The sequence below is a fragment of the Portunus trituberculatus genome, chromosome 35, assembly GCF_017591435.1.
Source record: "Portunus trituberculatus isolate SZX2019 chromosome 35, ASM1759143v1, whole genome shotgun sequence".
Classification (NCBI taxonomy): domain Eukaryota; kingdom Metazoa; phylum Arthropoda; class Malacostraca; order Decapoda; family Portunidae; genus Portunus; species Portunus trituberculatus.
In genome coordinates, this window is record NC_059289.1 from 9,093,880 (window position 1) to 9,108,249 (window position 14,370).

Genomic DNA, 14,370 nt, shown 5'->3' on the forward strand with positions numbered 1-14,370 from the left:
GTTGACTTATCAATGAAATGTGATGCCATACGGCATGAAAAATGCCCCGGCTACTTTCCAGCGCCTCATGAACAAGGTAACCCAAGAAATGAGAAACTGCATAATATACATTGATGATGTGGTAGTATTTACAGACACTTGGGAGAGTCATCTGGAAGAACTAAAGGAACTCTTATCCAGACTTTCTCGTGCTTGCCTAGTTGTCAATCTGAAAAAATGCGAATTTGTGCAGGCTAAAGTTCAATATTTGGGGTATGTGGTCGGTCAGGGGAAGCTACAGCCACCAGACTCTAAAGTACAGGCTATAAAGAACTTCCCTACGCCACAGAACAGAAACTTCGCCTCTGTAGTGGCTCCCCTCACTGAAATGTTGAGGAAAGACAAAAAGTTCCTATGGACCGAGGAATGCGAGAAAAGTTTCGTTATTGCCAAGGAAACTTTGACTCATTATCAAGTCATGTTGGCTACAAATTTTTGTAAACCTTTTTCCCTCGCCATTGATGCTAGTAATGTGGGAGCAGGAGCTGTACTGTTGCAGGAGGACGATCAGGGAGCTGAACACCCTATATGTTATTTTAGTAAGAAGTTTTCTGGTGCACAAATAAATTATTCAGTGATAGAGAAGGAACTCATAGCCCTGATCCTCGCCCTGCAACACTTCTCTGTATATGTGCCTCCCTTTGGTCCTGTTATTACTGTTCACACGGACCACCATCCTCTGAAATATTTATTGCGCTTAGACAAAGAATCAACGATTAACTCGTTGGAGTTTGTACCTTCAGCAATTCAACCTAGCTATACGACATATTAAGGGTATTGATAACATCATCGCTGATTGTTTGTCTCGCTCCTAAGGTAAATGTTGTACTCAATATAAATTTTGTCTTTATTTAGGGCTTCTTGTACACTCACTCAAGAACGAATTTTCCTACGTAAAATTCTTTCTTGGGTGGGGGAATGTTACACACTTGATAGTTAACTACTAAAATATAGGGTCATTATATTGTGTATCAGTGTCCATTTTCGCATTCGCTCGTTCGTTCGTTCGTTCATTCATTCATTCAAGTTGTATGCTTTGTCACTTCATTAACTGTTTTGAACTTGTTCGAAACTGCCTCGAAAGTGCCCCCTCGAAGCTGACATAGCAGAGCCACACTCACGTCGCTGGGCTTGGTGATGGGAGGTCAACTCGTCCGAGGGCTGAGAGCTGATAAGTATTTGTACCTTCTCACCCTACTTGCACTCGCTATAGTTCACACTAGGCATATTTATTTTGATGTTATTTTATGTGTGTTTCCACCAGTGGTCGGAGGATTCTGTATTTTTTCTATGTTCTGTGCTGCTATTATGCCTGTTGTGTCCTTGTTGCTCTATTTGATTGTTTTGCTGGTGTCGGTCTATCCTGCTACCTCTAGCAGATTAGTGTTCATATTACATTACACAAACTCACACCTTGTTTCAAGTGCTTCCTCTTGGGACCTGGGTTGTTGCGAGGTGATTAATGTTTCCTCCCGTGGGTGCTGTGGTTCACTTCATAACATAACAATATATATATATTGTTATGGTTTACGTACGCCACACGGCTGCGGTTAGCTGCTACAGCTCACTAGACTGTTATTCTGGCAAAATCGCCAACTTTGTTACGGTCAGTACAGTGGGGATTATAAAACACTCCACAGAGTCCCCACTACTATAACTCACAGCCGCCGTAACCCTCAGGTTCTTTCAAGGTCGCCAACAGTGTATAATTTCCCCCACTGTAAGGGAATCTCTTCAGCAACTCCTCCTCCTGTACCCAACCAAGTAGAATTTATAAATGGTAGATGTTATGTGTAACAGGGCGAGGCCTTAATACCTCCTAGAGAAACCGCCCACAAGGACAATTCCACCCACTTCTCTATGAAGTATTAATGCCTCTCCGCACGCCTTGTCCACAGACGGTGATGAATCACAGACTGTGACAACACGCGCAGTATATATATATTACTATACTATCCTACTACAACAAGTGCTTACTAACACCTGTTAGACTGACATCCCTGGCCTACTACTACTGCAATATATGATGTGTACAGCACATCCGGTGATGTACACACAAGCCCAGACACCACCTACGCGTGACACCCACTATACACTGAGTCCAAATACTCGTCGCAGACAAGTCTGGCAGACGACAACTATGCACCACTGGCCGACATGAAGCCTCTCAGCATTCAATAGTGTGTGTGGCTATTAGCACTACAATACAGTATACTACTGAAACTATACAAAAGATGGTGGGGGCACACAGCCGCCTACCAAACCCCACTGGTGACCACAGCCACCAACAAACAAACAGGACGAGACAATGCCGCATCTCTCCCACGCGTTGCCGCCACACTACAGGACGGACGCAAAACAGAAGTGCAGCCAAACTTACTACACCTCTCCCAGAGCAACAAGCCCGTTGCTCTAAGAGTCACGGTCTACCCAGTAGCAAGCCAGCTACTCAAGGGAGGGCACAACTCCCAGACCAATGACAAATGAGTACAGGCAACCCCCGTTTAACGAAGGGGTTACGTTCCTAAAAAACACCTCGTTAAGCGAAACTTCGTTAAGCGAACCGATTATAACAAGTTTAACCCCTGATTTGAACTTCCATTGAGAGTAAGCAAAGTGAGAGTGCATCATAGTACAGTAAAAGGTTTAATGAAAGTAAAAATTATGAAGTTAAACATTTAGGTAGTTTAGTTTAAGTCATTATAATATACACTAATGTACGTATGTACGTAACTTTATAATGTTGATGATCTTAACTTTATGAAGAGAGGGAGAGTGAAACGGAAATACACTAACCAGCAACCTGTGGAATGTAAACAAAGTGCGCATCATGGTACTGCATACAAAACTTATGTACCATATTTCCACAAAGCTTTCCATTTTATCCATTGTAGAGTCACGAGTTCTGGTGGTTCTTTTAGCTTGCAAGGAAGATGAGGTCTCACTAGCCTTCTTAATAGAGTTTCTTGACTTGAAAATAGTAGACAGTAGATGGAGTCAAGCCATGGGGGGAAGCAATGTTATTAGTTTTCTGGCCTTTCTCTTGTCTGTGAATAATACCCAGCTTCACTTCGAGGGTAAGACACTTCCTGGTCTTCTTAGGAACGTTAGGCCACATTGCAGGGGGTTTTGGTGGTAAGTTGAACTAAGGAAGATGAGCTGCTGGTGACGCTGTTATGTTTTGACTGGGCAATGAGTGGTGCATGTGATCTTGATCTTGATGCTAAAGGTGACACAGAATTTCTTCTGAGTCAGGCCTTTGTATCGGCAGAACCTGTGTTGTCCATGAGAGGCTTGATCTTGATCTTTATTCTACAGGTGTCTCAGGATTTCTCCTGAGGCAGGCCTTAGTACCAGCAGCTCCTGATGTATTCAAAAGCCTGTCAGCTTGCATGATACAGTGGGGCTTTCAAATTTGGAAAAAAATTACCTGGATAAAACTTCGTTAAAGTGAGTTTGGTGTTCGTTAAACGAGCAGATGGTAGTAAAATGAAACCTTTATTCTACAGGTGTCTCAGGATTTCTCCTGAGGCAGGCCTTAGTACCAGCAGCTCCTGATGTATTCAAAAGCCTGTCAGCTTGCATGATACAGTGGGGCTTTCAAATTTGGAAAAAAATTACCTGGATAAAACTTCGTTAAAGCGAGTTTGGTGTTCGTTAAACAAGCAGATGGTAGTAAAATGAAACCTTCGTTATAGCAAAATTTTGTTGTGTGAACCTTCATTAAACGGGGGTTGCCTGTACTTGTAAAGCACAGTCCAGCCACACGTGTCTCTTCCTGTGCCGAGAACGTACGTGTTAACTCCGCTGAAGACTGGCCGGTACTGAGTCCCGCTCGCAACGAGAAGCAGGGAGAGGGAGGCGGGTTGTCTGCTCAACAGAACCGCCCGAGGGGCCCGCGATGGGTGGCCATAGGCTTCACATATAATGAAATAACAAATAAAGGGGATTAAGACGGTGCCCATCACAATATATATATATATATATATATATATATATTGTGAGGGCCACCGCATTATTTCCCCCCTTTATTTAATTATATTATATGTGTAGCCCTGGCCGTCCAAGCGCGGGTTGTCGCTGTTCCGCTGTGCGGCCAACAACCCTCTCTTTGTTTCCACCATTTTGTGTGTCTGCTTGTTGTTCCAAGGGAAGTGTAGCAGGGTTGGCTGCATTTCCCGTGTTTTTGCGTTCCTCCCCTCTTGTGAGTGGTGACGCGGAGAGACACGTTACTGTCTCGTCCTGATTGTCGTTTTGTAGGTGGCCGTGGTCACCAGTGTGGTTTGGTGGGCGGCTGTGTGCCCCCACCATTGTTGGTGTAGTATCAGTAGTATACTGTTTTGTAGTGGTAGTAGCCACGCACACTATTGAATGCTGAGAGGCTTCATGTCGGCCAGTGGTGCGTAGTTGTTGTCCGCCAGACTTGTCTGTGACGAGTATCTGGACTCCGTGTATAGCTGTTGTCACCCGTATGTGGTGTCTGGGCTTGTGTGTACACCACCGGATGTGCTGTACACATCATATATTGCAGTAGTAGTAGGCTAGGGATGTCAGTCTGACAGGTGTTAGGAAGCACTTGTCGTAATAGGATAGTATAGTAATATACTGCGCGTGTTGTCACAGTCTGTGATTCATCACCGTCTGTGGACAAGGCGTGTGGAGAGGCATTAATACTTCATAGAGAAGTGGGTGGAATTGTCTTTGTGGGCGGTTTCTCTAGGGGGTATTAAGGCCTCGCCCTGTTACACATAGCATATACCATTTATAAATTCTACTTGGTTGGGTACAGGAGGAGAAGGAGTTGCTGAGGAGATTCCCTTACAGTGGGGGAAATTATACACTGTTGGCGACCTTGAAAGAACCTGAGGGTTACGGCGGCTGTGAGTTATAGTAGTGGGGACTCTGTGGAGTGTTTTATAATCCCCACTGTACTGACCGTAACAAAGTTGGCGATTTTGCCAGAATAACACTCTAGTGAGCTGTAGCAGTTAACCGCAGCCGTGGCGTGTACGTAACAATATATATATATATACACATATATAAGCCAGAGAAAACTTATGGAAAAAATGGTACATCATGAAAGAGGACTCCACTCCTCTCCCCCTAACCCCATGGAAAGAAATGTGAGCAGATAGCGGTAAGTACAAAACATAGTAGTTAAAATAATATGTAGTAGTTTTTTGTATTGGGCTACATTGTGGTGAAATCCGCTACTTTTCAAGCATGCTTCTGCTACTTTTCATTAGGAAAATCTGGCAACACTGCCTGTGTGTTGCTTCCTCTGCGTCTCTCTCGCCCCAGGCGTTGTCCATGCAGGCCACGCTCTGCTGTTCCACCTCCTGCCCCCATACCGCTTAGACTATTCCGCGCAAAGCCACCTCCAGCCCCAGCCCTAAGAAGCATAATTTCCTGCCTTTCAAAGATAAGCTTGAGCTTATAAGAAAGTGTGAGGCAGGTACAGCTCACAGTGTGGTTGCAGCACAAATGGGTGTCCCTAGATCAACAGTATCATCAATTTGGAAGAACAGGGACAAGTATCATGAGACTGCTGCAAGTGTTTTTATTTCCAAAAATGTATTGTACAGCACCCTAGTGTGTTTAATAAAAAAAAAGTTAGATATAATTAAGCCTTTAATAGTACTGATTTAGTCTAAGTTAGTGTTTTTTAGAGGTTATAGTGAGGTTTGGGTGGTCTAGGCTGGAGGTTGTCCCTATCCTCCCTAATTCTTAAGTATCTTATGGGAAAGATTGCTTCACGATTCGAATAAACGCTGATTCGACCGATGAAAAACCACCCTAACACCGTGGAATTGCGAGGATCCCCTGTATCCTGTTCATGAATTAAAAGCCTTAACCCTTATAGCCTGTCAGGCACGATCATGGCTCTTGCGTTAGAGCCCATCAGGTATGATTGTGGTGCTTTCAAAAGCCGCACTCCTTTTATGCTGCACAGTTTGTGTATGCTTGAGGCTACCTGTCATATATCAAGGCCTGTCATTGGCCCATTGTTTTCAAGATGGTGGACACTTAGCCAATCATGTATCAGCTTTTACAAGGATATGTTTGTGTAGGTGTGAGGGCGCCAAGCCAGGCCGCCTGGAGACAAGGCCAGGTCACAGTTTTGCGGGTCTCCTGATACTTCATCATCCGACAATCGGCTACCGGTTTTTCCCTCAGTTAGTTTTGAATGGACAGCGGTGGGGTACGCTCAAGGCTGCCTGGAGAACACGCTTCGCACGACTTACTTTCCATTATAAAATTACTTGTGACAATGCCTTCTACTTGCTGTGTACCTTACTGCAAAGGCAATTACAAAACTGGTCCAAGAGTGAGTGTATACCGATTCCCTCAACAGCCTGAGCTTCGGAGGAAATGGTTACAAGCCATCAGGAGGAAGCATTTCACTCCAACTCATCACAGCAGGGTAAGCACTATACAGGTATTTGTTGTTTTGCATGATCTACTTGCTAAGTTACGAATTGGGTACTTTCCTGTTATTGCCCCACCACTAATTTTAGGTTAGTTTAAGATAGGTTAGGTTAGAAAATTAGTTAACCTAACCTAACCTAACCTAACTTATCCTAACCTAAGATAAAGAAAATCAAATACAATAGAAAAATCAGAAAATTAGAGGTGGGACAATAACAGGAAAGATACTATTTAAAAATTAAAGAAAAGATACAAATTTATTACCTACCTTATTATGAAATTTGTTTATACTGACTACATTATGAGTAAAAGCTACTAACTTAAATCTTCAAAAATAATACATTAACTGTAATTAAATACATGTATAAGATGCTTAAAATAGGTAAAGATTTGTGAATATTAATATTTATTGGTAGAAGGTGTGTCTTGAGGAGCTTTGATGTACCACAGAGCCTTAGGTAAGACTATCCAAGTGTTGGAAAAAAGTGAAGGATTTAGGTGATCTTGAACTTCAATAATTGAATCAATCCTACACATGTACCTTAATTGAGTGCAATTACCTATCCAAGCATTCTGTGATAATCCAAGCTTTGAAATGAAAATTATACACTAAGTTTGTCTTTATTCAGGCTATGTGGCTTTGCTAGAAGATTATTAGGATTATGTTACTAGTTACCTTATTATTTTTATTATCATTAATATAATTATTTTATTATTACTAATATAATTATTTTATTATTATTATTATTATTATTATTATTATTATCATTATTGTTACTATCAATATTATATTACTGCTTATTACTAGAGTTTTCTCTATACAAAGCAATTGTATAGACTTGTGATGGATCGAATAGTTATTTATAAAATGTACTATGTATTTCTAAAGAACTTTTCATTTAATATTTGATAACCTATCCTTGAGCGTTTGGTTCTACAATAATGTGTGTGTGTGTGTGTGTGTGTGTGTGTGTGTGTGTGTGTGTGTGTGTGTGTGTGTGTGTGTGTGTGTGTGTGTACGAGCTTACTGGGTATGAAAAGAGAGAAAAGGAAATGAAGATGTAAGTGCAGTACTAAATATCTTCATTATAACATAACACATTACATTTTGTAAGCTTAAAAGTGAGAAAACAACAGGTTAGTAAGCTATAAACATTAGGGGAATGATGGGAGACGAGTTGCAGGTCACTGGTAAACACCATAGCCAACTGCGAGCGGTGAGCGGGATAGATCGTAGGGACATGACGTCACAGGGATGTGGACCGGCCTTGTTCTCCAGGCGGCCTTGGCCAAGCGTGAGGATGGTGAGAGCACTTATGTCAGTATGCTGTATTTTAGAATTTTTCATGTATTTCGTGGTGAGATATAAGATATACGGGTATTTCCATGGATAAGTCAGCAGTTCAGAAACATTATGATGCATGACAATATTGGAATCGTTATTTTTATCTCAATATTGGTTTAGATAAGAGTGCATAGTACTGGCTTGATGGAGTCAGCTGAGGAGGATGTGTTGACGCTTGTTTCTGACCGCGAAGAAGTTGAATTTTCATATTACAATTTCTTTACTTCCCTGATTTATTTTCCACAATGAGTGCAATATATCAAAGAAAACTTATTGGCTTATATAAGAGTGTGTGCTGCTGGCTTGATGGAGTCATATGAGGAGGATGTGGTGACACTTGTTTCTGACCACGAGAAGTTAAATTTTCATTATATTAAATTTTGCTTACTTCCTGCTTTATTTTCCTATCTTTTATAGTTATAGCATGATAGTGGTAGTAGTATATATAGTAACAGTATGCAAAAAGTAAGAAATTTGGTGAAAAATACAAATTTTTTGGTCTTGGGAGGTGGTTTGGAACGAATTATAATTTCTTCCATAAGAATATATGTATTTTGATGCTTTGGAGTAAGAACAAAATTTTGAATGGATTAAGTTTGTATTCCAAAGCACCACTGTACTCATACACACATTGTTCACACTCTTAGCCTCATTGGGCGCTGGTGGGAAGAGATACATAGTCTTCTCGACTATCCTACTAAACTCCAGATAGCTCCAGGCCAATTGCAGACACAAGAATGCCTACATTTACCCTCCATGCACACATGCCTTACTTCAAACAGACCTCTTGATCATTTCTCATACTTTCAGATCACAATAACAGTATTTTCAATTAAATTTCAGGTGACCTTAAGAGATAGGGATAAAAGGGCTAGGAGTAGCAGTGAACCACCATGGCCATCAGACATGGTCTCTTAATTGCACAAGTAAACTACACCAAGTAAAACAAGTATATTCCTCACCCCGGGTACTGCATGTAGCCTGGATAGTACTGCTGGGAGGTGTGCGGTTGTGAGGTGCTGGTGGCAGTGGTGGGAGCCCCAACACTCACCTCTGTGCCAGTACTTCCATAATGCTGACCTGTTAATTACAAAAATTACAATACTACTTACATAAAGGATTAACTTAAAAGAGATGACTTTATTCTTAGTACCTACTTTGACCATCACGTTAAGTACCTATCCTGTGTTTGCTGAATACAAGCTACAAAACGAAAGAACACACATGGCTGTACGTACATACATTATTAACACAAATAGGAACGCAAACAATCTTTGTTCAAGAGTGGCAATGAGAAGTTACTGGGGGTTCTAGACTGATCATGAACCTGTGTCACTTTGCTAATCTAGGAGGAATACAATTGTTTGGAAGGGTGTAACAGTATTTGGGAGGATGTACAAGTGTTTAGAAAAATGCAAAGTGTTTGGGAAGGTGTAGTAAATGTTTAGGAGGGTGTAGGAAGTGTTAGGGAGGGTGTAAGAATATTTGGGAAGATGTAGGGGTGTTTGGGAGGATGGGAAATAATTATTTTCATTAAGAGACAACTATGAAATAATAATGAGGCATTTATACATGAAAACAAAATGTGAAAGGAAATGTCAGCACTGATTCACTACATACAAAGTCCCACCTTATGAAACACTGTCTGGAGAGAGCCACCTGTAAGCCGAGTTATCAATAGCACCGTTTCACTACTAAGAGAGCAAGGAATGTAATAATAGTGATAATTAGAAAACAAATTACCTTGATAATGAGAATAACGTCCTTGTTGAGGGGCAGAAACTGGAACTGAAGGAAAACATGAAAAAATAAAACTTAAAACAATTCATCCATTCATAACTTAAACCAGCAACTTTAAGCATAATAAGGAAAAAAAAAATCAAAAGCACTTTTCTAATCCAAATCTCCAAGCAGAGTGAGCCAAAGAACAATAGAGGAACACAACTCACAGCAACAACAGAACAACAGAACAGCTTAGGCCACAACACTCAGAGGATTCACTTTCATTACAACTCTGCTACATGCCTGCTTAGGTCTAGAAATACTAAATTACTTCTTACATTGATCAACAAACTAACATTTCCTGCATTCCACAAAATAACCTTACATAGGCACATTTTTACAACTTCCGTAATTAATATCACATATTAACATGCTTATTTCAGTACATACACTGAATCATCATTATGTAGGTTGTCTGCTAAACTGATTATCAGAAGAACTATAATAGTGTGGTTGCTTACCTCATTCTCTTTGCATTCACTTCCCATGAATCAATGCACACTGTATCCAGAACCAAAGCTTACACTGTCATACACTACATTTTTATGAATGCACACCAAGCTATTACCAAGTACTAAAGCAGCTTGATTTACAAAGCTTTTTTCTATGAACATTTTAGTATTACTTACCAAATTATGAAACTCCTGTAAATTTTTGCTTGGATGCATAGATTTTCATTAAAAAGAATAGGATATCTTACCAGTGGTATAGTTTGCATAGCTGGGCTGTGGTTGCTGTGGTGGCTGCACGGGCTTGGGTTGAGAAGGCTGTGACTGTGGTACAGGAGGCTGCTGCTGAGGTGATGGGTGATAGGAGGCTGGTGCAGAGGTGCTGGTGACAGCTGTGTTGCCATCGACTTGTGAAGAGCTGGAGCTCAAACCTCCTTCACCTACAAAACCATGATATCATATAATGATTATTTTTTTCATGCATTACTTTTTTTTCCATTTTCAATATGAAAGCTGTTGTAAATGAGCTAAGTCAGCTGTTACCTATACATGATACAGCTGCACTTGGGGCTGATTAAAAAAAAAAATAATAAAATAAATAAATAAATAAATAAATAAAAAAAGGATGAAAACAATTGGATAAGAATTCTGGAAGACTGTGTAAAATGAGAAAACTAAGAATGAATAAAGATAATGGTAAGACAATTAAAAGTGTGAAGAAAGTCACTGCTAATAGAATGAATGTAACTCTGAATGGCAAGTTGCTTGTTACATAGCTTTGTGTTAGTACCTGCCTTATCTGCTCAAGTGAACATAAGCACAAGAAGCATAAATTATGTACTCATCAATGAGTTAAACTGTATACTACTTTTCATGGCATGGTAGATTTTTAATGCATACCAATGATAATTTAAAGCAGTCTTTGCTTCATGACTTTATGAGGCATGAAGTGGCTCAGGCCTGCATAAATACTGGAGTAACTAGACAGTAATTGTTATTATTCATCATACAATACAGCAGATGCTTTGGTCAGGGCAGCACATGCAGCTCATCGCCAACAATACCTTCTGATAACCCAAAAGAGGACATGATGTCTTGATGCACACTTGGATCCCCAAGGTTGGTTTCCACTAAAACAAATTCAGATGTAGAGCAAATGAGCTTCAATAAGCTACATATACTGATCAAGTAAGGACTACTAACAATACAAGTTGGGTAAAAGCTGGTCCAGTGTGACTCACACATCTTCTTAACTCTGATCTTAACCCTATCAGTGTCAACTTTTTAACTGTAAGTCCTGCCTCTAATCTTTTCCTTCTTAACCTTACTTATAAGAACAACTTGAAATTCTATGAAGACTATAAGGAATGCTGCAAGAAGCAAGCAGACCTACATATTACATAAATGGCTATGCTATCAGTCATTCTGGTTCATACATTATATCTATATACATTTGGTGTAGAAAGCATTAAATTCTTTTAATTTACATATTCATGGCTTTCCCTATTAGGAAAAAAGTTGTTGTGAGAATAAGAAGACTTACTGTCACTATGACTGGGAGTGGAAGAAGTTGTTGTCTGAGTGGGAAGGCCTGACTGTGGTTGACTGGCTGACATAACTGGTGGTGGTGGCAGAGGTTGCTGCTGGGAAGGCTGCTGCTGTGGAGGCTGCTGAACTGCTTGTTGCTATTTATTAAGAGACAAATATCAAACCATGAATTTATAGCAACACAAAATTGTGATTAAAAGCCAGCATTAACTTCTGTGGAACTGAAAGTGTGACTTCAAACACAGTGATATTCACTGGCCTTCAGAATTCAAGACACTCCTCCTCTAAGAACCAAACTGATAATACTACCAGCATACTTGTAAAAGAGAATAACATTGTCTAACCTGTAGCTCAGCAGACTGAAGTGGGTCAAACTCTTTGGATGAGATAGTCAGTGGCTTGACAGGAGGAGCAGGAGATGCTGTGCCTGCTGTATTGCAACTGTTGCTGCTGTTCACTCCTGTAAAAAGATGTCACTTTTTTATGTAAAAGGGGAAAAAAAGTGAAAACATAGTGTTCACAGAGAGTGTCAGTAGTAAAAGAAAGGCCAAAACCATCAATTAAAATTGGAGGATAGGTGTCTTGAAACCTTTCTCCAGAAAGTTTTAAACATTAGGACAGAGAAAATACAGAAACAGTTTACCAGAGGAAGAGATAAATGGTTGAGAAGACTAATTAGCTCTTGCATTAGAGAGGTAGACAGAATATTTGTCCAATTATGTAAAAAAATAAATAAGTAAATAATAAAAAAAAACAATAATGACATCCCACAAACAAATGCTCAATATCGAAATTCACAATGAAGATTTTTCAATAAAATAGATAAATTACAATTTTCTTGTATCCTAATTAAAACAAGTTACAGGATACCATTTCATACTCTAAAAGACAGGTTGTTTGTTTCTTTTCTTTCTCCTCTCATAATATGAAAAGTCAAACCTAGATTTTAAAAGTGGTCTTTCAAACCTGCACTGTCTGGAGTTGCCTTGGGAGCGGTTTCAGGACACACCGCCAGGGCATCAAGCAAGGCTGTCACTCTGTCTCGTATGGCACGCAGCTCTTGTCTCACAGCAGAAGTCTGGGTACAAAGTGATGTTCATTATTTCACATTACCAAAATTAGAAGATGGAGACAAAAGGAACAGTGTAGAATAAGATACAAGTATACAACTCAATGAACACAACACCTGACCTAGTAATGGCTTAGTTGGGCTCCCCAGACAACTCAGTGAACCAATTACTTAGCAGCAAAACCAACTAAATTATATGAAGTATGTGGAAGAAAATGACAGCAATGTGCAACAACAAATAAAAGATAATTGAATTAAATCAACTTTCGGCTTTATGAAGGAAGTTAATATGATAGAATAATCAATTTTGACAATCAAAAGATACAAGATAAGAAGGAAATAGTGTATGAAATGTGAAAGAAGAGAGGAAGTCAGCAGAAGAACTTGGTGAACAGAACAGAGTAAAAAGATAAGAAACAACATCAGGGAAGCACTGAAATAAAAGCAAAGCTTCCCAACCTACACCTGAGCTGACCTGAGGAGCCAACTCTGGAACTTTAACTTCAATTCTAATAGCACTTCTTGTCCTTTATCTCAACTCATACTCAATTTCCAGAGTTCCTGAAGAAGTACTTTAGCATACACTCAACCCTCGATTTGCCGGACCTCCATTTGCCGGATTTCGGATTTGCCGGACAAGAGTCTGTGGAAAAAAAAAAAAAAAAAAAAAAAAAAAAAAAAGTCCGGGACAAGTCGATTTCAAACTACCGCGCCAGACAAAGTTCGCAAATCGGGCACTATAGATGGCAGCGCGGGCGGACATACACGTCTAGTACTGGACTGTAAACAAGTCTGCCGCGTCACACGAGTGTTGTGCTTACGTGCTTGTCGTGGATACACCTCTTCTTCACAACGATGCCACCCAAAAACCCACCAAAGAAAGTAACCAAGCGTACAGCTAAACTACTGAAGCCGCCACTAGACCACACGGGATCAGATATCTACCATCAATATATCTACAGTAAGGTAAATGCTAATAAAAAAAACAATACAGATGTGTGTCGGCGGCATTGGCATGTGTTACGGCCCCACGTGGTGAGATGATGATGATGATGATGATGATGGTCGTCGGAGGTTTTGCCTTTGCCTCGGCACCTCCTGTTACTTCTATTCTTCCTGATCCTGCCTTTCTTTTATTTTTCTTTCTCTTGTCTTCCACATCTGGTGCAAAGTCTCTTTCTTCTCCCTCAGTTTTGTTTTTCTGAACAAAAAACGTCTGATTTATTTTCCAACTTCCTGGTACAGCTGGTGCAGGTGCCGAAATGCCGTTAAAGACAACACTATGTTCCCACCGGAAATTTTTGCCGTTAAACATGGGATTCCGGTAAATCGCGTGCCGTTAAAGCGGGGTTCAACCTGTATAGGGTAGGACATTTTCCATTGCCGGACATTTGCCATTCCCGGACAAGCCTTTCCCCCTTTTAGTCCGGCAAATCGAGGGTTGAGTGTACATGACAAACGAGCTGTCGTGAGGCAAGGGAGGCCTACGGCAAGCCAGACAAGGCCTCAGTAGAGATGAGTGTTAAACACAGACTGTCAGTGATTAACAAACAGGATCCCCACAAAAGATCTTGGTATGGCAGTGTAAACTCTCCGTAACAAAGGGATAGCTGCCAAAAAGAAAATATGAGACATGTATATGAGAACTAAGGGAATATCATAAATCTTAAATGCAGTAATTGGATGTCTCTAAAAGATTTGAGAAATAC

The 14,370-nt window shown here is 40.3% G+C and overlaps 1 protein-coding gene across 7 annotated transcripts in view; it reads right to left on the reverse strand.

Annotated features, from left to right (window-relative positions):
- LOC123513123 (protein TFG-like) overlaps nucleotides 1–14,370 on the reverse strand; it is a 32,655-nt gene that overhangs the window by 10,730 nt on the left and 7,555 nt on the right. For 2 of the 7 annotated variants that reach the window (XM_045270007.1, XM_045270011.1), the window contains exons 5-11: nucleotides 12,559–12,670; nucleotides 11,937–12,052; nucleotides 11,588–11,729; nucleotides 11,109–11,174; nucleotides 10,296–10,484; nucleotides 9,557–9,601; nucleotides 8,776–8,893 (exon numbers count right to left, since the gene is read on the reverse strand). In XM_045270007.1, the coding sequence (XP_045125942.1) occupies nucleotides 8,776–8,893; nucleotides 9,557–9,601; nucleotides 10,296–10,484; nucleotides 11,109–11,174; nucleotides 11,588–11,729; nucleotides 11,937–12,052; nucleotides 12,559–12,670 (788 nt within the window). Of the gene's footprint in view, nucleotides 1–7,536; nucleotides 7,753–8,775; nucleotides 8,894–9,556; nucleotides 9,602–10,295; nucleotides 10,485–11,108; nucleotides 11,175–11,587; nucleotides 11,730–11,936; nucleotides 12,053–12,558; nucleotides 12,671–14,370 lie in introns of those variants that run through there. The other 5 variants (XM_045270008.1, XM_045270013.1, XM_045270010.1 and 2 more) reach the window with 4 other exon arrangements.